General features: G+C 37.3%; 1 protein-coding gene and 1 long non-coding RNA gene across 2 annotated transcripts in view; one reads left to right on the top strand and one right to left on the bottom strand.

Moving 5' to 3' along the window:
• Positions 1 to 24095, bottom strand: part of CCDC141 (coiled-coil domain containing 141) — a 217521-nt gene that overhangs the window by 92662 nt on the left and 100764 nt on the right. The window contains exon 6 of the mRNA XM_032755264.2: positions 21432 to 21548. Coding sequence (XP_032611155.1) covers positions 21432 to 21548 — 117 coding nt within the window. The remainder of the gene's footprint in view (positions 1 to 21431; positions 21549 to 24095) is intronic.
• On the top strand, positions 1204 to 21009 carry LOC131383792 (uncharacterized). Its single transcript, XR_009214075.1, has 3 exons — positions 1204 to 1339; positions 2147 to 2407; positions 20607 to 21009. It is a non-coding gene; the product is annotated as an uncharacterized LOC131383792 (long non-coding RNA).

Here is a 24095-nt window from a genome sequence, read left to right as displayed (position 1 = left end):
GAAAATATTCCCAAGATTTGTGTATTCCAAGAACCGTTTTCTTCTTTAGTGTCTTGTCCCTGTTTTTCTTAGATTTCTTGTTCCTATTAATCACATTTTCTTCTAGTTAAGTAACAGCCTGGTTGGTGTTTCCATTTTAAATTAAATTTAATAAAAGTCTAGCTGGCCAAAATACTTGCATCTAACACAATTTGCCTACAATCAGATTGTGCCATGGACTGACCAGGTGGTCCCAGTTTATCTTAATGTCCTCAGAGGACTTACTTTTTCATTGTCTACACAATCCATTGGAGATATTTTCAGGATCTCAACACATCTAATTCAGCTACAGGGGAAATTATTAGGTTGTGATGTTTACCTTTTGTGGTGATTTCCCTAAATGAAATAGGCTAACTTAATAGAAGGGAGGGTCTATTTATGTTTTATCCGCAATAAACCTCAAATATAGACTTTTTAAAAAAGGCTCTTAAATCTGATTGGCTGTTAGTATCTCCTGGGAAAGTCTGGAGAATTAATAAGAGTTTCCTATAGGAAGCAATATCTGAGCTGAGACCTCAAACAAGCTGTGGGAGTTATCTAGGCAAAAAAGGAGTGGAGGTGGGGTGGGGAGTGAAGATGGGGTAGGGAGTGAAGGGTGACAGAAAAATGAGATATTAAGAATGAAAAGAGATATAAAGTGAATAGGAGATAGAACCAGTGAGATCTAGAATAGGATCCATTTCTCCCAGAAATGAGGGGAAAGAGAAGTAAAAGAGAGAAGCAAGGAAGAGACAAAAAGTCTGGGCACCGAAGAAAAGAGCAAGCAATTTCACTCTGTGTGACTAAGCGACTTTGAGGTTAGTTAAAGCCTGGCTCCATAGTGGTTGAGAATTTTAAAAGAGCACGAAGGTTTTGGACTAGTTGTTATGGGGAATGGAGCAGGGAATTAACAGATGATAAATAAAGGGATTTGTAAGGCTAACTGGTAACAGATAAATTACATTTTAAATAGAACCAATCAGAATAATTATGCTAATTGTTTCAGAATTACGAAGAAACAGAGAAACCGGCTGATTGCGTTTACTCACAACAGTCCTGGTGGTCCACGCTGAGTAGCACAAGGACAGAGGCCAGGAAAAGAGAGAAGGCAGGGAGATTGTGATGAAAGCAGTTTTGGGTGATGTCATAAAACGAAGTGTGGTGGCCACAGGAGTGGGAAGCTGAAGCTAGCTGGAGTAAAGAAGGTCAAGGAAAGCGAAGGCTAGGGCATTAAATAAGTCACTAAATGGCTAAATAAGTCACTAAATGGCTAAATTAGCATAGGAAGGTTGTAGGCGGTTCAGAGATTGACTATGTTAAGGTATAAGAGGTACTCTCAGGTGTTCACTTAAAGTAGATTACATTTCACTATTATTATCATGATAGCAAAATACCATGCAATATAATAGTATTAACTGTAAAAATCCATGCTTTCCGGGATATTTTATTTAAGGGCTGACAAATGCCAGGAAAAAAAAAAAAAGATATATGAGGAATTTTTGTAAAAGTCAAAACTAAAAATACTTTTCTAAGCATTTAAACTTAACGAGCTGGTAAAGATTCTGTAAGCAAAATGACAGCAGGTAGTTTTAAACCTCATGATCACAGAACATAGAGCACAACGTTCTTTATTTGCTTTCTTAACTCAGCCCTTTCTTAGATGGGCATAAATATTTCGGAGGGACTTTCTAAATTCAACTTTCCCTTGGAAATTAAAACATAGGGTTCACTAAGATTTAAATTGAGCTGCAAATTAAGGCTAGAATAGGGTTACCAATATGAAAATCCCATCATTGTGTGGACATTCCCAATGCTTGCTGGCAAATTCAATACTATTTGTATATATTTTGCCTGTTAGTAATAAAATGATTTCTAATTTATGTTCTGTGAAAAATGACATCTGCTTTTAATTGGAAAGTTCATTAAAGAATCAGACAAGTAAAACAAATTATTCACTAAATGAAGACAGAGGAATTGAAATGCTCTGATGCAGGTGTCTTACTCTTTGGAGAACTCAATTTCTGCCTTGAGACATTTCAGATTCAGACCCCACTTTATTTTTTAAATTAGATGAAACATTATAAAACAGACTCTCTTTCATTTTATTGATTTTCTTTGTAATCATCAGATATGTGAGCTGATTTACTGAAGCAATATATTTTATAGTGATTTTACAATTTTTTCACATACCTTTGGTGAAGGAATTTGGGGAGGTAATGAAAGTTCAAATAGCAGAAGAGTCTGCTTTTTTATACTGGTTAATAAGTGCAGCAATGAGAAGAAAATTGTTCAACAATGCCCGTGAAACACTTGGAAAATATGTGGATATCCTGGACACTATGATTATACAAACTGGATATTGCTACATACCTCTTTACCCACAAGACGTGTAAGTAGCTCATTTTTTACTAAATATAAGTGCTACTTCTGAAGAAATATTCCTATTTTTGAAAATAAACAATCAGAACATTTAAATACTTGTCTTTTGATCTTCAATTACCTGAGTAATGTATCTAGGACTAAATACAAACAACAACAAAATTAAGTTGTAAGCTTGGGCAAACATGTCCACACCTTAAGAGACTCAAAGATTTATTTCGACTTATATCTTCTGAGTTTTAACAATGACCCAGTATTCTGACTCTAATCACTTATACTCTCTTTCATTGTGCAATTATTTCCCTCATAACCTTTGTTATCAAAAAGGGAGCCCTGAGACCAGCAGCATCATTACCCTGGAGCTTGTTAGTAATGTAGATACTAAGGCCCCACTCTAAAGCTGATGAATCAGAATCTGCCTTTTAAAATATATGGGTAATTCATGAGTACACTATAGTTTGAGAAGCTCTGGTCTAGAATACACTGAAATAGCAGCTTTTTACAACTAGACAGATGAGCAAAACGCAAATGAACAAAGAATATAGAAAGAGAAACTTGCAGATGATATGATCTTACATGCAGAAAACCCTAAGGAATAATTTTTAAAAATTAAAGCAAATAAATTAAATCAGTAGAGTTGGAGAGTATAAAATCAACACTAAAAAAAAAATCACTTGTGTTTCTATAGAATAGCATTGAACAACCTGAAAAGGAAATTAAGAAAATGATTTCATTCACGGTAGCATCAAAAAAAGTAAAATACCTAGGAATAAATTTAATCAAGGAGATGGAAAACTTATACAAGGAAAATTACAAAACATTGTTAAAAAAATGAAAAACCTAAATAAATGGCAAGATATCGCATGATCATGAATTGGAGAACTTAATGTTGTTAAGATGGCAATACTCCCCAAAGTATTCTAGGGATACAATGCAATCCCTATCAGAATCTCACTGGCCTTTTTTGAAGAAATGGAAATGCTGATCCTAACATTAATGTGGAATTGGAAAGGACCCTGAATAGCCAAAACAATCTTGATAAATAAGAAGAAAATTAGAGAACTTATACTTCCAGATTTTAAAACTTACTACAGTAATCAAAGCAGTGTGGCAAACTGGCATGAAGATAGACATACAGATTTACAGAATAGAAGAGTCCAGAAATAAACCCACACATCTTTCAGTGAGTGTGCCAAAGTCCTTCAACAGAGAAAGAATATTTTTTTCCAACAAATTGTGCAGGGACAATTGAATATCCACATGCAAATTAATGAAGTTAGACCCTTACCTCACACCATACACAAAAATTAACTCAAAATGGAACAAAGATCTAAATATATACACTAAAGCCATCAAATTCTTAGAAGAAAACATAAGGGATAAATTTTCATAATTTTGGATTTGATGATGGTTTCTTAGATACGACACCAAAAACATAGCAAAAAATTTAAGATAGATAAATTAAACTTTATCAAAATTAAAACTTTTACTTATCAAAGAACATTTTGGTCAAAAGGCTTGAATAGACATTTTTTGAAGGAAGATACACAAATGGCCAGCCAGTACATGAAAAGATCTGCAACATCATTAGTTATTAGGGAAATGCAAGTAAGAATCACAATGAACTAGCACTTGATGCAGACTACGACGACTATAAAAATCAAACAAAATGAAAAATAATAAGTGCTGAAGAGGATGTAGAGAAATTGGAATCTTCTACCTTTCTGGTAGAAATATAAAACAGAGCAGCTGCTATGGAAAAATAGCATAGTAATTTCTCACAAGTATACCACATGGTCTAGTAATTCTACTCCTAGGTATTACCCAAAAGAATTGAAAAGAGGTATTAAAAAAAAAAACATATACATGAATGTTCATAGCAGCACTATTAACACTAGAAAAAGGTGAAAACAACCCAAATGCCTATCAACTGAGGAATGGATAAATGAAAGGTGGTATATCCATATGATGGAATATTATTCAGCCATAAAAAGGAAGTTTTAATACATGCTGCAACGTAGATATACCTGAAAAACATGCAGAGTGAAAGAATTCAGACACAAAAAGCCATTAAATATTATTTTATTTAATGGTATTTCCAGAACAGGTAAATACATGGACACAGAAAGCAGATTAGTGGTTGTCAGGGGCTGAGGGGAGAGAGGAATGAAGATTCACTGCTTAATGAGTATGGTGTTTCTTTTTGGAGTTATGAAAATATTCTGAACTAGGTAGCCATGGTAGTTACACGATACTGTGAATTTACTAAATGTCACTAATGATAAATTTTATGTAATATTTACTTTACCATTATTTTCTTGAAGCCCATATTATGTTGTCTTTCTGTTGTGTGAGGCATTGTGCTAAGAACTGTTATATATGGCCAGATGTGGTGACTCACGCCTGTAATCCCTGCACTTTGGGAGGCTGAGGAGGGCAGGTCACTTGAGGTGAGGAGTTCGAGACCAGCCTGGCCAACATGATGAAACCCCGTCTCTACTAAAAACTAAAAAAATTAGCCGGGACATGGTTGCACATACCTGTAATCCCAGCTACTCAAGCGGCTGAGGCAAGAGAATTGCTTGAACCTAGGAGGCAGAGCCTGAATAAGCCATGATCGTGCCACTGGACTCCAGCCTAGGTGACACAGTGAGACTCAGTCTCAAAAAAAAAAAAAAAAAAAAGAAAAGAAAAGAAAACCACACACACACACACACACACACACAAAACTGTTATATACAACTATGTTTAATCTTCACAACAAACTCTGTAAATTAGGTACAATTTTTACCCCTTTCACAAAAAGGGACTGGAACCTAGGCCCAAATACACAAGAAATTTGCCCAAGATTATATCAGAAGTAAGCAGAGATGCTCAAATTTAACTCCAATTCCCTTGCCTGAGGGCTGCCATGCTGTATACTGCCTGGGAGTGTCCCATGCACTGTCTGCTAAGTAGTCTAAGACACTATATGATGCCACTTCAAATAATGTATATCTACACGGTTTGGTAACATGTAATCCTTAGAAAACACATTTAAAATATGTGTCAAAATGAGGAAATGCTTATGATATAATATTAATTGGAAAAAAATTACATTAAAAACAACACATACAATTTTTTGTGTATACATACACATATATAGTGTATACGTACACACAATACACAATTTTGGAACACTCATATGTAAATGTTTTATATTTCTTTCCTATTTCCATGTATACCCACATATAGTGTGATTTTAATTTTCTTTTGTTTAGTTTTATGTCATTTCTATTTTTTCTAAAATCAGAAGGTACCGTGTAATCAGAAAAATAAAACAATAAACATATTTTGAAAGAGTCACTTTCTTGCATTGGCTCTACTGATGATAATTATGCATTTAAATTACTTAAATAAGCTTGTGGGAGATTCTGCTTTACTTCCTTATCCTATATTTATACATATTTTTTAACTTTAAACTGAACTCTTTCCTTTGACTATAGTTTCTGTGGGACTTAAGCATTGGTATTTTCTGAAGATCTCCAAATAATATTATTTGAAGGAACTTGGGGCCAAGATCACAAATCCAATTTATGGAATCACTCAGTAACAACTAGAAAATATTTTCAATGACTTGGAAAATCAGATTAGATGATGAACCGTGGAAGATGGTTTTAATCTTGAAGCTGAGATACGTGAATACTGCTATATTAAAACATTTAAGATGATATTTCTATACACAATTTTCAGTTTTGCTTCTCTCCCAGAACTTTAAAATTATTATTAATCAAGAACTTCATAAACAATATATGTCCTAAGACAACAATATAAGAAGTCATCTATAAAAATTAAGAGGGACATGTACATACATGAAACACATGGGCAAAATGTCTAAGTTGGTGCCTCTTAAATTTTAGCATGAATACAAATCCTCTTGAGGAATTTGTTAAAACACAGTCTCATTCAATAAGTGTGATGGGTGGATTTGAGATTCTAAATCTCTAACAACTCTCTGCTGCTGCTGTTGCTCTCTGGGAGTCACACCTTGAATAACAAGGCTATAAGTTTCCTTTAAGCTTTAAAGATGGAGATTAATAACCTCCTTCTCGAAAGAGATCATGCCCTTCCTAAAGTCACTCCCATTCATATCACAATAGTTTCTTAAGTGATTTTCTGTCTTCTAATCTCCCTCCCATTACTGTCATTCACATTGTTTCCAAGGTAATCTCCTAAAATGCAAATCAGTTTAAGCTATACTTTGCTTGGATGATATTTCATTGCCCATCTGGTCTCAAATCCAAATGTTTACAGCAGCCAGGCACATAATGTGAATGAGTGAAGGAAGGGTAAGGGGGGGTAGGTCATGAGGAATAGTGGCAAACTAAGGACTGTGGCAGACTGATGTGCATATACCTTTTCTAAAAGAAACAGGTATTACTGGGCTCCAGCCAGGAGTCACTATGTCTATGTGGGGAGATGAGTCTGATAATGCCAAATCTTCCAGGTTTTTTTTAAAGAAACAGGAAATCTAGATTTCTTTTTTAACAGAAACTCCAACATTTTAAGATTGACATTTTTTTTTAAGCCGGATGCCCACCAAAACCTACATAGAATCTCTAGGAATGAGATGCAGACATCAGCATTTTTTTCAACATCCCCCAGGTGACTCCAGTGTGCAGCCAGAGTTGAGAAGCACTAATGCATACATTCCCCCATGGCACGAACTACAAAGGGCCTGAACTTAACCAAGGGTTGAAGCTATAGAAGTACAGATTGGTTCCTGAAGGGAGTTCTATTATATGAACATTATTTCTGATGTGTAAGAGAAGGAGTGATTATGCCTTCTCAAAAAAAATAATTAGCAAGTATTTGTTTGCATAGTATTTTAATACGTCCTACAACAAATTCTGAGTTTCAAAGGTTGAATTCAAGCTTTGGGGCATCAAGTTGATTTATAATACAATTTAAGAGTATTTAAGGTTTTAAACCAAAGGATGGTTTATAATCATCCATGTCTGCTATTTCATTGTCTCTTATATATGCAAAAGAAAGAAGAATGTTCATATTCGGTAAAGAAAGTATAATTCAAAACAATTACCCATAGTCAAAGGTCGTATTTAAAAATCCTTTAATTCATTTATTTCAACACGTCCTGAATAAAGTATCACATTTATTAAGAGCTATGAAAGTTGCTGTATTTCTTGTTCTGAATGTATTCCAGTAAGAAATGATAGAGACATTTTCAAAGTTTACTTAGAAAGAACTTACTTAGTAGATTAACAAGCCATATATACCAGCTTCCTGCTGTTGAATTTAGCTGTGGGTAGCAGAGAACACCTGCTTTCTCTGTGTTACCAGATTATTTATAGGAGCTTCACTAATGAATCCTCAGCTTGATGCCTTATTTCTATGTTAAATCTTCTTTGAAAGGAACATTTCCTATTCTGTGCCTCATATCCACACCCAAACAAAAGTCCAAAATGTAATACGCTGCTTACTATTTAAGGACATATAAAATTGAATTTCTTTTCCATGAACAAGAAATTAGATTGTTGAAAAACCACAGATAAAAACTATTTGGAAGTTTACACTATGGATGGGAAAGGAAACAAAACAATATTTTTGGAGTCACTACTAAAATGTGGATGCTTTCACAAACATTTTCTTTTAACTTTTATGTTCAGGGATACAGTGAAGGTTTGTTACATAGGTAAACTCCTGTCACAGGGTTTGTTGTACAGATTATTTCATCACCCAGGTATTAAGCCCAGTCCCCAACAGTTATCTTTTCTGCTCCTCTTCCTTCCCCAATCCTCCACCCTCAAGAAGACCCCAGTGTCGGTTGTTTTCTTCTTTGTGTTCATAAGTGCTCATGATTTGACTCTCACTTATATGTGAAAACATGCAGTATTTTGTTTTCTGTTCCTTCATTAGCTTGCTAAGGATAATAGCCTCCAGCTCCATCCATGTTCATGCAAAATACATGATCTCATTCTTTTTTATGGCTGCATAGTATTCCTTGGTGTATATGTACCACATTTTCTTTATTCAATCTGTCATTGATGGGCATTTAGGATCATTTTATGTCTTCCTTGTTGTGAATACTGCTACAATGAACATTCACATGCATGTGTCTTTATGGTAGAATAATTTATATTCCTCTGGGTATATGCCCAGTAATGGGATTGCTGGGTTGAATGGTAGTTCTGCTTTTAGCTTTAAGGAGTCTCCATACTGTGATTTACACACTCCCATCAACAGTGTATAAGTGTTCCGTTTGCTCTACAACTTCACCAGCATCTGTTATTTTTTGACTTTGCCATTCAGACTGGTGTGAGATGGTATCTCATTGTGGTTTTTATTTGTATTTCTCTAATAATCGTGATATTGAGCTTTTTTTTTTCATGTTTGTGGGCTACATGTATGTCTTCTTTTGAGAAGTGTCTGTTCATGTCCTTTGTCCACTTTTTAATGGAGTTGTTTTTCTCTTGTACATTTGTTTAAGTTCCTTATATATGCTGGCTATTAGACCTTTGTCAGATGCATTGTTTATAAATACTTTCTCCCATTCTGTAGGTTGTCTGTTTACTCTGTTCATAGTTTCTTTTGCTGTGCAGAAGCTCTTTAGTTTAATGAGATCCCACTTGTCAATTTTTGCTTTGTTGCAATTGTTTTTGGTGTGTTTGTCATGAATTCTTTGCCTATTCCTATGTCTAGGATGATATTGCCTAAGTTGTCTTCCAGGGTTTTTATAGTTTTGGGTTTTACATTTAAGTCCTTAATCAACCCATCTTGAGTTGATTTTTGCATATGGTGTAAGGAAGTGTTCACCTTTAATCTTCTGCATATGGCTAGTCAATTATTCCAGCATTTATTGAATAGGCAGTCTTTACCTTATCACTTGTTTTTGTCAGCTTTTTTGAAGATCAGGTGGTCATAGGTTTGCAGCCTTATTTCTGGATTCCCTATTCTGTTTCATTGGTCTATGTGCTTGTTTTTGTACTAGTACCATGCTGTTTTGGTTACTGTAGCCCTGTAGTATAGTTTGAAGTTTGGTAACATAATGCCTCCAGCTTTGTTCTTTTTGTTTAGGATTGCCTTGGCTATTTGGCCTCTTTTTGATCTTATATGAATTTTAAAATAGGTTTTTCTAGGTCTGTGAACAATGTCATTGGTATTTTGATAAGAATAGCATTGAATCTGTAAATTGCTTTGTGCAGGATGGCCATTTTAATGATATTCATTCTCCCTATCCATGAGTATGGAATGTGTTTCCATTTGTTTGTGTCTTCTGCGAATTCTTTGGGCAGTGTTTTCTAATTCTCATTGTAGAGATCTTTCACCTCCCTGGTTAGCTGTATTCCTAGGAATTTAAATTTTTTCGCGGCAACTGTGAATGGGATTGCCTTTCTGATTTGGCTGTTGGCATGGCTGTTGTTGGTGTATAGGAATGCTAATTATTTCTGTACACTGATTTTGTATCCTGAAACTTTGCTGAAGCTATCAGCTGAAGAAGCTTTTGACCGGGACTATGGGGTTTTCTAGATATAGAAACATGTCATCTGCAAAAAGAGAGAGTTTGACTTCCTCTCTTCCTACTTGGATGCACTTTATTTCTTTCTCTTGCCTGATTGCGCTGGCTAGGATTTCCAATACTATGTTGAATAAGAGTGGTGAAAGAGGGCATCCTTGTCCTATGCCAGTTTTCAAAGGAAAGGCTTCCAGCATTTGCCCATTCAGTATAATGTTGGCTGTGGGTTTGTCATAGATGGCTTAGAAGGCTCTTATTATTTGGAGGTATGTTCCTTCAATATCCAGTTTATTGAAGATTTTTAAAATGAAGGAGTGCTTAATTTTATTGAAAGCCTCTTCCACATCTATTGAGAAAATCATGTAGTTTTTGTCTTTAGTTCTGTTTATGTGATGAATCACATTTATTGATTTGCATATGTTGAACCAACCTTGCATCCCAGGGATGAAGCCTACTTGATTGTGGTGGAGCAGCTTTTTGATGGGCTGTTCAATTTGGTTTTGTAAGTGTTTTGATGGGGACTTCTGTATCAATATTCATCAAGGATATTGGCCTGGTTTTCATTTTTTGTTGTGTCTCTGCCAGGTTTTGGCCTCATAGAATGAGTTGGGGACTCATAGAATGAAAATTGGGGACTCCTCCCCAATTTTTGGGAATAGTTTTTGTAGGAATGGTTCCAGATCTTCTTTGTACCTCTGGTGGAATTTGGCTATGAATCCATCTGGTCTTAGGCTTTTTTTTTTGATAGGCTATTTATTATTTGTTCAATTTTTGGAGCTTGTTGTTGGTCTGTCCTGAGAATCAATTTCTTTTTCTTTTCTTTTTTTTTTTTTTTTTTGAGACAGAGTCTCGCTCTGTCACCCAGGCTGGAGTGCAGTGGTGCGATCTTGGCTCACTGCAAGCTCCGCCTCCTGGGTTCACGCCATTCTCCTGCCTCAGCCTCCGGAGTAGCTGGGACTACAGGCGCCCGCCACTGCACCTGGCTAATTTTTTGTATTTTTTAGTAGAGACGGGGTTTCACCGTGGTCTCTATCTCCTGACCTCGTGATCCACCCGCCTCGGCCTCCCAAAGTGCTGGGATTACAGGCATGAGCCACCACGTCTGGCCGAGAATCAATTTCTTCATGATTTAGTCTTGGGAGGGATATGTGTCTAGGAATTTATCCATCTCTTTTAGGTCTGTATAGAGGTGTTCGTTGTAGTTTCTGATGGTTATTTTTATTTCTTTTTTTGAGGATCTCTCTCTGTCAGCCAGGTGGGAGGCAATCTCGGTCATGCAACTCCCTCCGGTTCAGCCCAAGTAGCTGGGACTACAGGTGCCCACGACCACGCCCGGCTAATTTTTTTTGTATTTTTTAGTAGAGACGGGGTTTCACCATGGTCTCGATCTCCTGACCTCGTGATCCGCCTGCCTCGGCCTCCCAAAGTGCTGGGATTACAAGCATGAGCTACCGCATCCGGCCTGGTTATTTTTAGTTCTATGGGATCAGTGGTAACATTCCCTTCATTATTTCTAATGATGTTTATTTGGATCTTCTCTCTTTTCTCCTTTGTTACTCTAGCTAGCAGCCAATCTACCTTATTGAGTTTTTCAAGAAACCAACTTCTGGATTCATTGATCTTTTGAATGTTTTTTCATGTCTTCATTTCTTTCAGTTTAGCTCTGATTTGGGTTACTTCTTGTCTTTTGTCACAAACATTTTCTAATTGAATTTTCAAGGGTCTATATTACAGGTGAGGAAAGTGGGGCTCACAGGGATGTAATGTACCCAAGGTATGTCATTCATTATGTAGTGAATGACATCACAGAGGTTTAAACCTGTTTTTCTCCATGTAGATGCAACCAAGTACAGCATTATAGCCAACTTCTAGATATTGCATTGCTCCCAGAACATATTCTGTTTTGGAGTAAGGGAAGACACAGAATATAGAACTATAAACATTTGGTCATTATAATTCCCTTTTCTCTAATCTAATCTGCATGTTTTTTTTTTCTTTTGGTTTGGTTTGTTTTAGAAAGCCTGCAAATTCAAGTGAGAAGAGGCTAATAAAGTGGCTAAGGAAAATGTATATCAAGCAAAGGCTGCTAGGTCTTTCCAGAAATCCTAACACTGTATATAGGACTGGCTTCATGGTCAACTGACCTGTGCAATCATGCAGAGCCTTATGTTTAAAAGGGGCCCATGCTGTCCCTATACTGAAATTCTCAATAATATTTTAAGAAAAGCTTCCATAATTTTATTTTGCACTGGGCCTCACAAATTATATCGCTGGTTCTTTCTGTAAAGTGAAAAGTAAGGTTTTATAGATCACAGAACTTTTCTGGGGGAGACAAAAGGTGGTTGAGTCTCAGGGCACATGGCTGTCTACATACAATAAGGTTGGATGCCATAGACAGGAGATATGCCAGGAGAGAATTTTTTAGGTGTGATGCTTTCTCTCCTTACCTCCCTGGTCATTGCTCACTTTCTACCTTTTTTGGATAGAAAATAGTACCCTCAGTCCAGTACCAGTAAGAGAGAAAAAACAAGATCCCATGGAAATCTAATCAGATGGATAGTTGATATTAGAGAGGTAGGCAACCTGATTTGTTTCTTCATGTGTCCACACCAACTCTCCACCACGTGAGATGGGTAGAATGCCACCCAGAGAAATAGGTCATAGATAAAAGCAAGGTCCAGAATCTAATCACTGGGAGGTCGTCCAAGTGGTATACTCTTTTGTGTGTGTGGTGGAGGGGGGGTGTTGGGGGACAAATGGGAATGGTTGAATCCTAACTGTAGCAAAAGAAGTCAACTGCACTTAGGGGTACTCTCCCCAACTCACCCACAAGGGGTAAGTTAGAGCACTGGCTTTCATATCCCCATCATACCAAAGTTACTGATATCCCAATGAAACATTAACTCACAGGGATAAACAACATCTGTTGACCACAAGCAACACTGAAATACACAAACAGCAGAATTAATGCACTGGACAGAACAAAAATTTAATATGTTAAAAAGCATATCTTAAGATATGAGGAAATACATTAGATAGGTAAAACAGAAAACTGTTTATGAAGAAGAATCAATGTCAGCAATTGGGCATGAAAAATGTAATAGCTGAAGTGAAGAACTTGGCAGGAGGGCTGAATGGCAGAAGGAGTACAGCAGAAGAAAGAATGAGTGCTCTATAAGATCAGAGATTAGGAAGGAATAAAGAAATGGGGGGAGGGGTGGAGCCAAGATGGCCGAATAGGAACAGCTCCAGTATACAGCTCCCAGCCTGAGCAACACAGAAGACGGGTGATTTCTGCTTTTCTGTTTGAGGTACCACTTTCATCTCACTAGGGAGTGCCAAACAGTGGGTGCAGGACAGTCGGTGAAGTGCACTGTGCATGAGCCAAAGCAGGGCGAGGCATTGCCTCACTCGGGAAGCACAAGGGGATGGGGAGTTCCCTTTCCTAGTCAAAGAAAGGGGTAACAGACGGCACCTGGAAAATCGGATCAGTCCCACCCTAATACTGCGCTTTTCCAACGGGCCTGGAAAACGCCACACTAGGAGATTGTGTCCCGAACCTGACTCAGAGAGTCCTACGCCCACAGAGTCTCCCTGATTGCTAGCACAGCAGTCTCAGATCAAACTGCAAGGCCGCAGTGAGGCTGGGGGAGGGGCGCCCGCCATTGCCCAGGCTTGCTTAGGTAAACAAAGCAACAAGGAAGCTCGAACTGGGTGGAGCCCAACACAGCTCAAGGAGGCCTGCCTGCCTCTGTAGGCTCCACCTCTGGGGGCAGGGCACAGACAAACAAAAATTCAGCAGGAATCTCTGCAGACTTAAATGTCCCTGTCTGACTGACAGCTTTGAAGAGAGTAGTGGTTCTCCCAGCACGCAGCTGGAGATCTGAGAACGGACAGACTGCCTCCTAAAGTGGGTCCCTCACCCCTGAGAAGCCTAACTGGGAGGCACCCCCCAGTAGGGACAGACTGATACCTCACTCGGCCGAGTACTCCTCTGAGACAAAACTTCCAGAGGAACTATCAGACAGCTGAATCTGTGGTCTCACGAAAATCCACTGTTCTGCAGCCACCGCTGCTGACACCCAGCCAAACAGGGTCTGGAATGGACCTCTAGTAAACTCCAACAGACCTGCAGCTGAGGGTCCTGTCTGGTAGAAGGAAAACTAACAAACAGAAAGGACGTCCACATCAAAAACCCATCTGTACATCACCATCATCAAAGACCAAAAGTAGATAAAACCACAAAGATGGGGAAGAAACAGAGCAGAAAAACTGGAAACTCTAAAAAGCAGAGCACCTCTCCTCCTCCAAAGGAACGCAGTTCCTCACCAGCAACGGAACAAAGCTGGATGGAGGATGACTTTGACGAGTTGAGAGAATAAGGCTTCAGACGATCAAACTACTCTGAGCTACAGGAGGAAATTCAAAACAATAGCAAAGAAATTAAAAACTTTGAAAAAAAATTAGACGAATGGATAAGTAGAATAACCAATGGAGAGAAGGGTGTAAAGGAGCTGATGGAGCTGAAAGCCAAGTATCGAGAACTATGTGAAGATTGCAGAAGCCTCAGTAGCCGATGCGATCAACTGGAAGAAAGGGTATCGCTGATGGAAGATGAAATGAATGAAATGAAGTGAGAAGGGAAGTTTAGAGAAAAAAGAATAAAAAGAAATGAACAAAGCCTCCAAGAAATTTGGGACTATGTGAAAAGACCAAACCTACGTCTGATTGGTGTACCTGAAAATAATGGGGAGAATGGAACCAAGTTGGAAAACACTCTGCAAGATATTATCCAAGAGAACTTCCCCAATCTAGCAAAGCAGGCCAACATTCAAATTCAGGAAATACAGAGAACGCCACAAAGATACTCCTGGAGAAGAGCAACTCCAAGACACGTAATTCTCAGATTCACCAAAGTTGAAATGAAGGAAAAAATGTTAAGGGCAGCCAGAGAGAAAGGTCGGGTTACCCACAAAGGGAAGCCCATCAGACTAACAGCTGATCTCTCGGCAGAAACTCTACAAGCCAGAAGAGAGTGGGGGCCGATATTCAACATTCTTAAAGAAAAGAATTTTCAACCCAGAATTTCCTATCCAGCCAAACTAAGCTTCATAAGTGAAGGAGAAATAAAATACTTTACAGACAAGCAAACGCTGAGTGATTTTGTCACCACCAGGCCTGCCCTAAAAGAGCTCCTGAAGGAAGCACTAAACATGGAAAGGAACAACCAGTACCAGCCCCTGCAAAAACATGCCAAATTGTAAAGACCATCGAGGCTAGGAAGAAACTGCATCAACTACCGAGCAAAATAACCAACTAACATGATAATGACAGGATCAGATTCACACATAACAATATTAACTTTAAATGTAAATGGGCTAAATGCTCCAATTAAAAGACACAGACTGGCAAACTGGATAAGGAGTCAGGACCCATCAGTGTGCTGTATTCAGGAAACCCATCTCACGTGCAGAGACACACATAGACTCAAAATAAAGGGATGAAGGAAGATCTATCAAGCAAATGGAAAACAAAAAAAGGCAGGGGTTGCAATCCTGGTCTCTTATAAAATAGACTTTAAACCAACAAAGATCAAAAGAGACAAAGAAGGCCATTACATAATGGTAAAGGGATCAATTCAACAAGAAGAGCCAAGAAGAGCTAACTATCCTAAATATATATGCACCCAACACAGGAGCACCCAGATTCATAAAGCAAGTCCTGAGTGACCTACAAAGGGACTTAAACTTCCACACAATAATAATGGGAGATTTTAATACCCCACTGTCAGCATTAGACAGATCAACGAGACAGAAAGTTAACAAGGATATCCAGGAATTGAACTCAGCTCTGCACAAAGTGGACCTAATAGACATCTACAGAACTCTCCACCCCAAATCAACAGAATATACATTTTTTTCAGCATCACACCACACCTATTCCAAAATTGACCACATAGTTGGAAGTAAAGCTCTCCTCAGCAAATGTAAAAGAACAGAAATTATAGCAAACTGTCTCTCAGACCACAGTGCAATCAAACTAGAACTCAGGATTAAGAAATTCACTCAAAACCGCTCAACTACATGGAAACTGAACAACCTGCTCCTGAATGACTATTGGGTACATAATGAAATGAGGCAGAAATAAAGATGTTCTTTGAAACCAACGAGAACAAAGACACAACATACCAGAATCTCTGGGACACATTCAAAGCAGTGTGTAGAGGGAAATTTACAGCACTAAATGCCCACAAGAGAAAGCAGGAAAGATCCAAAATTGACACCCTAACATCACAATTAAAAGAACTAGAAAAGCAAGAGCAAACACATTCAAAAGCTAGCAGAAGGCAAGAAATAACTAAAATCAGAGCAGAACTGAAGGAAATAGAGACACAAAAAAACCCTTCCAAAAATTAATGAATCCAGGAGCTGGTTTTTTTGAAAAGATCAACAAAATTCTCGTCATCACTGGCCATCAGAGAAATGCAAATCAATACCACAATGAGATACCATCTCACACCAGTTAGAATGGCCATCATTAAAAAGTCAGGAAACAACAGGTGCTGGAGAGGATGTGGAGAAATAGGAACACTTTTACACTCTTGGTGGGACTGTAAACTAGTTCAACCATTGTGGAAGTCAGTGTGGCGATTCCTCAGGGATCTAGAACTAGAAATACCATTTGACCCAGCCATCCCATTACTGGGTATATACCCAAAGGACTATAAATCATGCTGCTATAAAGACACATGCACACGTATGTTTATTGCGGCACTATTCACAATAGCAAAGAGTTGGAACCAACCCAAATGTCCAACAACGATAGACTGGATTAAGAAAATGTGGCACATATACACCATGGAATACTATGCAGCCATAAAAAATGATGAGTTCATATCCTTTGTAGGGACATGGATGAAACTGGAAAACATCATTCTCAGTAAACTATCGCAAGGACAAAAAACCAAACACCGCATGTTCTCACTCTTAGGTGGGAATTGAACAATGAGAACTCATGGACACAGGAAGGGGAACATCACACTCTGGGGACTGTTGTGGGGTGGGGGGAGGGGGAGGGACAGCATTAGGAGATATATCTAATGCTAAATGACGAGTTAATGGGTGCAGCAAAACAACATGGCACATGGATACATATGTAACAAACCTGCACATTGTGCACATGTACCCTAAAACCTAAAGTATAATAATAAAAAAAAAAAGAAAAAAAAGAAATGGGGGGAGGCAGTGACAAGTTAGAAAGGATAGAAGTAGAACATCATCTATGTAATACAACTTTCCAAATTTACATTGCAACTAGAAATTAGCGTACTAAAGAACACAAAGAACTGTATAAACTAGATGCAAACAGTGTTATGACAAAAAACAATATGAGATGTATGGCTTCATTCTATTTATGCAAATTGAAACACGTAACTCTAAATTTTAGAAATAGGACTGTGTCTAAAGACATATGTTGAGCCCATTAGAGTAGGTCCCTGTGAGAATGAGAATGTGAGGGATAGAGAGAATAAAGGGGAAGACAATAAGGTAAACCAAAAGGGAAGTGTAACTCTACTCTGAGGGCTAAAAAAATGTTTTTAAAGATAATGGGTGGATAGATAGATAAAAGGAAGCTAAGTGATTATCTAAAGTCACCAGGGAATCATAAAGAAAAACTAAAAGGATGTTTCTTCTTCACAACGTAAAAGACTTACTACACAGACATTTGATTAATGTCCTTTTCATATCAGGCACTGTCCTATGTGCTGAGAATACCAAGGTAAGATACTGTCTACTTTAAAAAAATACTGCTACTTCCCCCGCCCAGACTTATTCCTTTCAACCAGCTCTGGAAAGGTGTTTTTTACACTCATCTTGCTTTCAATATAACAAGCATAATTGATATTGAAATGTACATCCTATCTCCTTTACAGGATTTGAAAATTAAAGAAAGTTTTCAGGTCATCTAGGCCTACCTCTCGTTGCTTCAGGAATCTCTTCTATTTCCCAACCTGTGGAAGTCTATTTTTCTGTCACGACCATGAATTATTATTTGTTTCCTACAGAATGGCTGTGGATAAGTCTATTGCCTCTAAGACAACTCTCCTTAGCCTCTCTTCTCTGGCTTACACATTATAAGGACTTTAACTCTCATCACAGACAGCCTGGTCTGATTGCTGTTTGCCTTATTCTGCCATATTCTGGTTTGACCACCCCTTCCTAACCAACAACTTATATTCCATCCATCTGTTCAAACCCCATCCTTCTAGAAAGCTGTCCCGGATCACCCCAGAATAAAGCACCACTCCCCCTTGTGCATATACACTGATGGGGGTCTCTCTAAACACATGTGATTTGGAGACTCCTGAAGTCTTAATAACCAATTATCTTGCCAGTGAATTCTCTAGTGTCTGAAATTCATGGCAAATATCTTTAGAACCTTTTTGTATCTACAAGTTATATTTGAGCATTCATCTTCATTTGACTGAATCAGTCTAAATAATTAGTCAACATTTTTGTAATTTGTTAATTAAAGATGGATTTAAGATTGATGGCTCTATAGCCCAACCCATAGTTTGGAAGGAAAATCTTACATTGGAAAGAATGCTTCACATAAATAAATAAAAAAAGAAATCCCAATAAATAAATGAACCCCTCCCCTTTTTTTTTAGAAAATAAATTTGCCAGGTATGATAGTTCATGCCTGTAATCCCAGCACTTTAGAAGGCTGAGGTGGGAGGATCACTTGAGGCCAGGAGTTCATGACCAGCCTGAGAAACATAGCAAGACCCTGTCTCTACAAAAAAAAAAAAAATTAGCCAGGTATGGGGGTGTGCAGCTACAGTCCCAGTTGCTTGGGAGGCTGAGGTGGGAGAATCGCTTGAGCCCAGGATTTTGAGGCTGCAGTGAGCTATGATTGCACCACTGTGCTCCAGCCTGAGTGACAGAGAGAGACCCCATCTCAAAAAAAAAAAAAAAAAAAGGGAAAAGAAAAGAAATTTACTCTCAGGGATGCTTGTAGAGAAATAGGTTTCTATGCCTCACTTTTCAAAAACAGTTTGGCTTGAAAACTACTTGAGTACATGTGGCAGTACTCAGCTTCTGCACAATATGCAGAGTAGTTCAGGACCCTAAAGGAAGTGCATATACTTGTCTGGAACCTCCCAGGCTCAAACAATCCTCCCACCTCAGCCTCCTGAGTAGCTGAGTAGTATGGAACACACCTGGCTAATCGTTTAAATGTTTTGTAGAGATGGAATCTCCCTATGTCATGCAGGCTTGTCTAGAATATTGTTTATTTCTAAACACGAATGAGCTATCAAGCCATGAAAAGATACAGAGGAAACTTAAATACATATTACTAAGTGAAAAAGGCCGATCTGAAAGCCTACATACTGTACGATTCTAACTACATGACATTCTGGAAAAGGCAAAACTATGAAGACAGTAAAAAGATCAGTGGTTGTCAGGAGTTGGGGGTGTGGAAAAGAATGAACAGGCAGAGCACAGAGGAGTTTTAGGGCAGCAAGAATAATCTGTATAATTCAATGATGTTCAATCATTCAATACATATCATCATACATTTGTCCAAACCCCTAGAATGTACAACACCAAGAGTGAACCCTAGTATAAGCTATGAACTTTGGGTAATAATGATGTGTCAATGTAGGTCCATTAATTGTTACAAATGCACCACTCTGGTGGGGATGTTGATTATGGGGGGGGGCTACGAATGTGTAGGGGCAGGGTGTATATGGGAAATCTCTATACCTTCCTCTTAATTTTGCTGTGAACTTAAAACTGCTCTAAAAATAGTCTTTTAAAAATTATTTTTTACATCCCTTATACCTGCAACTTAATAATATTGATGGAAAGAATATCTATATGCTTTTTTGTTTATGGACATCAGAGGTTGAAATATGAGCTATAAACTATGAGAAAAACTGTGCCCTACTAAGGTCAAACATTAACAAATATTCTACTCTAGACTGTCTTCAGGGCTAGAGGAAACCATAACTCCACATTTATCGTGAATATAACCCCAAGGGATGTCTAAATTATGTGTACACTATATACTGCTTTTTTTGTATTAAAGGAAGTAGCATCCTATGCAATTCTGGTGATCTCTTGTGCTTGGCATTTGGGGCTTTCGATAGAATTTTCACTGATAAAACTTGAATTTGATACAAACAGAATAAATTGCCACATAATTCAATGAAAAAAGTTAACCTCCTAAACAGATAAACCAAATGCTGAAAATTTTTAAGAAATTAAAAAATAATCAGTCATTATTAGTCAACAGTCTTCTGTAAGTGTACCTTTTATCAATCAAATATTCAAACCAAACACTTTGAATGCCTACAAGACACTGGAGGGTTCAAACAGAAGCAAGAAACTGAAACAAATGTGTCATGATCCCCATGAAAAGATTTAAGTCTAAATAAATGCAATCTACTGCCTCGGTCCTCATCCTGCCTACTCCTAACCTCCAAGACATGTGAATATTTGACTTGTCTAGCCTGTATTCAATTATTATCTAGTAGTGTTGGCCCATTGTTTTCTAGAGCTTTATGACTTAGCTCTACCTACAACTATCAATCATCTAAAATATTAATATACAAAGTTCTCTAAATCTTGATAGTGATTATTCACTGTTACCATCCCATCTACTATGATGGACTTCTGTTTTCTTGCAGATCAATATGGAGCCTCTGTAAAGAATTTTGGAAAGTATTTACAGACCCCCAGATGTATAAATGCACGGATTTTCAAATAACAAGACACAATGGAGAGAAGGTCAACCACAACACCAGCGCTTTACTCATCTTGCTTTCAGCACTTCATGCTTGCATTTTAATGCATTCTATATACCTACAAGTGGCTTCCTGGCTGGTAGCCATTACTTCTTGTAAAACTGAGAAATCTGAAGCAAGTTAAGGAGCAAAAGACATGTAAATTGGAACAGCAATCAAATTATATCTGGAAGTCATAAAAGTGATGACTCATAGTAATTGTATCTCAGTGTAGAAAAAAAGTTTTTTTAGAAAGCTAAAATGTATAATGTTTAAGAGCTTGGGCCTTTGTATTAGACAAAACCTAGAACCGAATTTCAAATCTGCCACTGAAAAGATATATTACATTGGTCAAGCGACTTGGCATTTCCAAGCCTTTGTGTTTTATTTGTTTTGATGCATAAAATGGGGAAAATAATACCTCCCCTTTAGGGGTTTTATGATAATTTAGATAATGGATCTCATATACATAGTATAGTCCTTGGTACATAGTAACTATTCAGAAAAATATAGTTATTGTTGTAGAAGCTGTTAATTTGTTTATCATTATTCTGGAAGCCCTGTCAATGCACAGTGGTATTTGCTAATGTCATTGGGATATTTTTTTACATGAATAGTAGATTAATCAAAGAGAGTTCTCAGTTCTCCTCTAAATTACCCACAGAAGTATATTGAAGAAAAGTTAATGCATTTTTCAATTATTTTTAATGTGTCTAATATATCTCTTACCTTTGCTTTTATTATCAGTTCCTTGTGCTTACGAATTAGATCCTCATTGTCTGAAAGTGATGAACCTAGACTTTGTTCCTGTAAGTCTCTTATAGTTTTCTGAAACCAACAAGTAACCTAGGTAAAAAGCAACAAAGAAAGATCAAAATTCAAATGATCAGAATAAGTGAGTAAAAATTCAGAAATAGTCCCTCAACCTTTCAAAACTTACTTTAATTTCTCTTTATATAAACTATCTCATGTATTAAAATAATATGAACAAGTTTAGAATTTTTTCTTCATTTAACCTCTACATGCATAAAAGAAAAAAAATCCCAAATAAGTATGAAAATGACTAATCAGTTCAGTAGATTACATGGCATAAATGAAATGAAAATCTCCTGACAAAGAATCAAAATAGATTCCCAAGCAGTCCAAAAATCATGAATTCGTTTAAAATATATATGAATATGAATATGAAGCTTAGTTATATAAACCCATATGAAGATATTAAGCAGCATAGGTAGAATTATATTTTCTGTCATAAAATAGACTATGCAGAAATATTTAGTTTGCTACAAGTGCTGGAAATCTATATCCAGAAAATAGAGAGGTTATTAAAACCCATTGACATTATAAGTGGTAAGGGCATGACTCACATTTACATTGACTTGATTTATAATACATGCCATATACAGTGCTGAAAGTACAAATAGCAAAGGACTTGAAATAATCTGTACCTTTTTAAATGATACCAACACTTGACATGGGGGCCCTGGATGCAGATTCCTTATCTCAGTGGAGACTTAGATTTTTACTATTGAATCCAGTATAGCATTATCCTTATGATCACATCAAAATGACTGATTCTTAAGAGACTACTACAAGCTGGACAGTTTGCTAGTTGCTTTTTGGGCATCATCTCTATTTCTCTCAACAACTTTATAACAGTCATGATATCATCATTTTAGAGATGCGGTAACTGAGTTTTGAAGAGGTTAAGCAGCTTATCCACAGCCACATAGTAAGTAGCAGAGACAGAATTTGTCCTCCAGTCTGCAGGATTTCAAAGTCCATGCTCTTTCCATTGTGCCCTGCTGCCATGCTTGAGTCATTTAAAGTCTTAACAGCCCTGCCATCAGCAGGAATGACTTCAAATCTGAAAAATGAACACTGGCAGCCCATTCAAAACAATGGGCATATAAATCCCAAGCCTGATACTATGTCTTTCCCCAGCCTAGGTTGTCTTGCCTGCAGCAGTCTCAGGACTTCTCTGAAATCCTGTAACATGAAGAAATGTGCACAACAGGTAGCCAAGGAGAACTCTAGATTAGATCAGAAGTTCCACACAATAAATGCACATAACACGTGCATGCACACACACACACACACACACACACACACACCAGAGTTAAGGGCTCACCTAGAATAGGACACACCATTTATAGGGCTGATATCACAAAGTTGACTATGCAATCAAAAGGTCTACACAAACTCTTAGTATTTCTCAGCATGGAATGGGCAGTTAAAATATAGGATGGAAGCATTTCTCTAGCTTTCTGCTAATTGGAAATGTCATTATTAACCAGCATTTTAGCCCATCATTAGCGCAAAGAAAATAATACTGGTGACCTTGTAGCAGTTTTCATGTGACATATATCTCATTTTCTTCCGAATATCTGGTAACCTATGCACAAAATACACGTTATCTAGTTAGTCCCCACGATACACAAGTATTGTGCTTATATATTTACAATTATTTGAAGACAGTGTTTTTCTGGTATCCAATTAGAGCTAGATGATATGTACAATGTGCCTATGAAAATACAGAGAATATTTTATCAACAGCTACAAAAATTATTATTTTATTTTGTAAAACAAAATAATTTTCTCCCAAAAATTCAGTGAGCCCCCATAAAAACACAACTAGAGCAATGATTTAAGGGTTTCCTCAAAGTAAAGTGGATCACGGATACAACTAACTTCCAGAGATAATTTATTTTATTAAACGAAAGTGAGTTTTATTTATTCTTAGCTAAAGTCGGAGGGACTTGACATCTCAAGAATGCTTTAATAGGGACAGTTAATATAGAATCAGAGTGGATGAAAAACGGGTACAAACAGGTGTTCTCTAATCTCTAAAAACAGGTGAGAAGCCTGAAACCTCAGATAATCTTATTAAACTTTGTGAGTCAAAGACTTGTCATCTAACACATGCCAGCAGTGTAGAAAGCTGGGAAAGTGTGAGTTGTTTTGATTTTTAAACAGTAGCTACTGACCTCATCTTCTAGATTTGGCACATACTATTTCAACTCCCAAAAGATACTATTCCTGTAAGACAATACTATTCCCTTTAGGAGAATGTAGTTAAAGAAATACGATAATGTTCAGTGTATCCTGTTCACGTTCCTGCCTGTTAAATCATGCTGACTCTCTAGATCCACAAATTTTTACTACCAGATGCGCCCTGGAAAGAAATATAAAAACAAGTTGGCATAAAACTCAGAAGTAGATCATCATGAGGGTGTTACATCTCATTATGAGGTATTCATACACAGGAGCAGACTCTTAGATCAGATTTACCATGTATGCTGTGGGATGCACACAAAATAGGCTCTCAGAGTCCTTCTGATGACAAAATAAGACACCCTAAATAACGAGGAGCATGTCAATCATAATATTCTG

Source organism: Hylobates moloch, unplaced genomic scaffold (assembly GCF_009828535.3).
Source record: "Hylobates moloch isolate HMO894 unplaced genomic scaffold, HMol_V3 SCAFFOLD_1, whole genome shotgun sequence".
Taxonomy (NCBI): Eukaryota; Metazoa; Chordata; class Mammalia; order Primates; family Hylobatidae; genus Hylobates; species Hylobates moloch.
The sequence above is the reverse complement of the archived record's forward strand: the minus strand, read 5'-3'. Positions and strand labels throughout refer to the sequence as shown.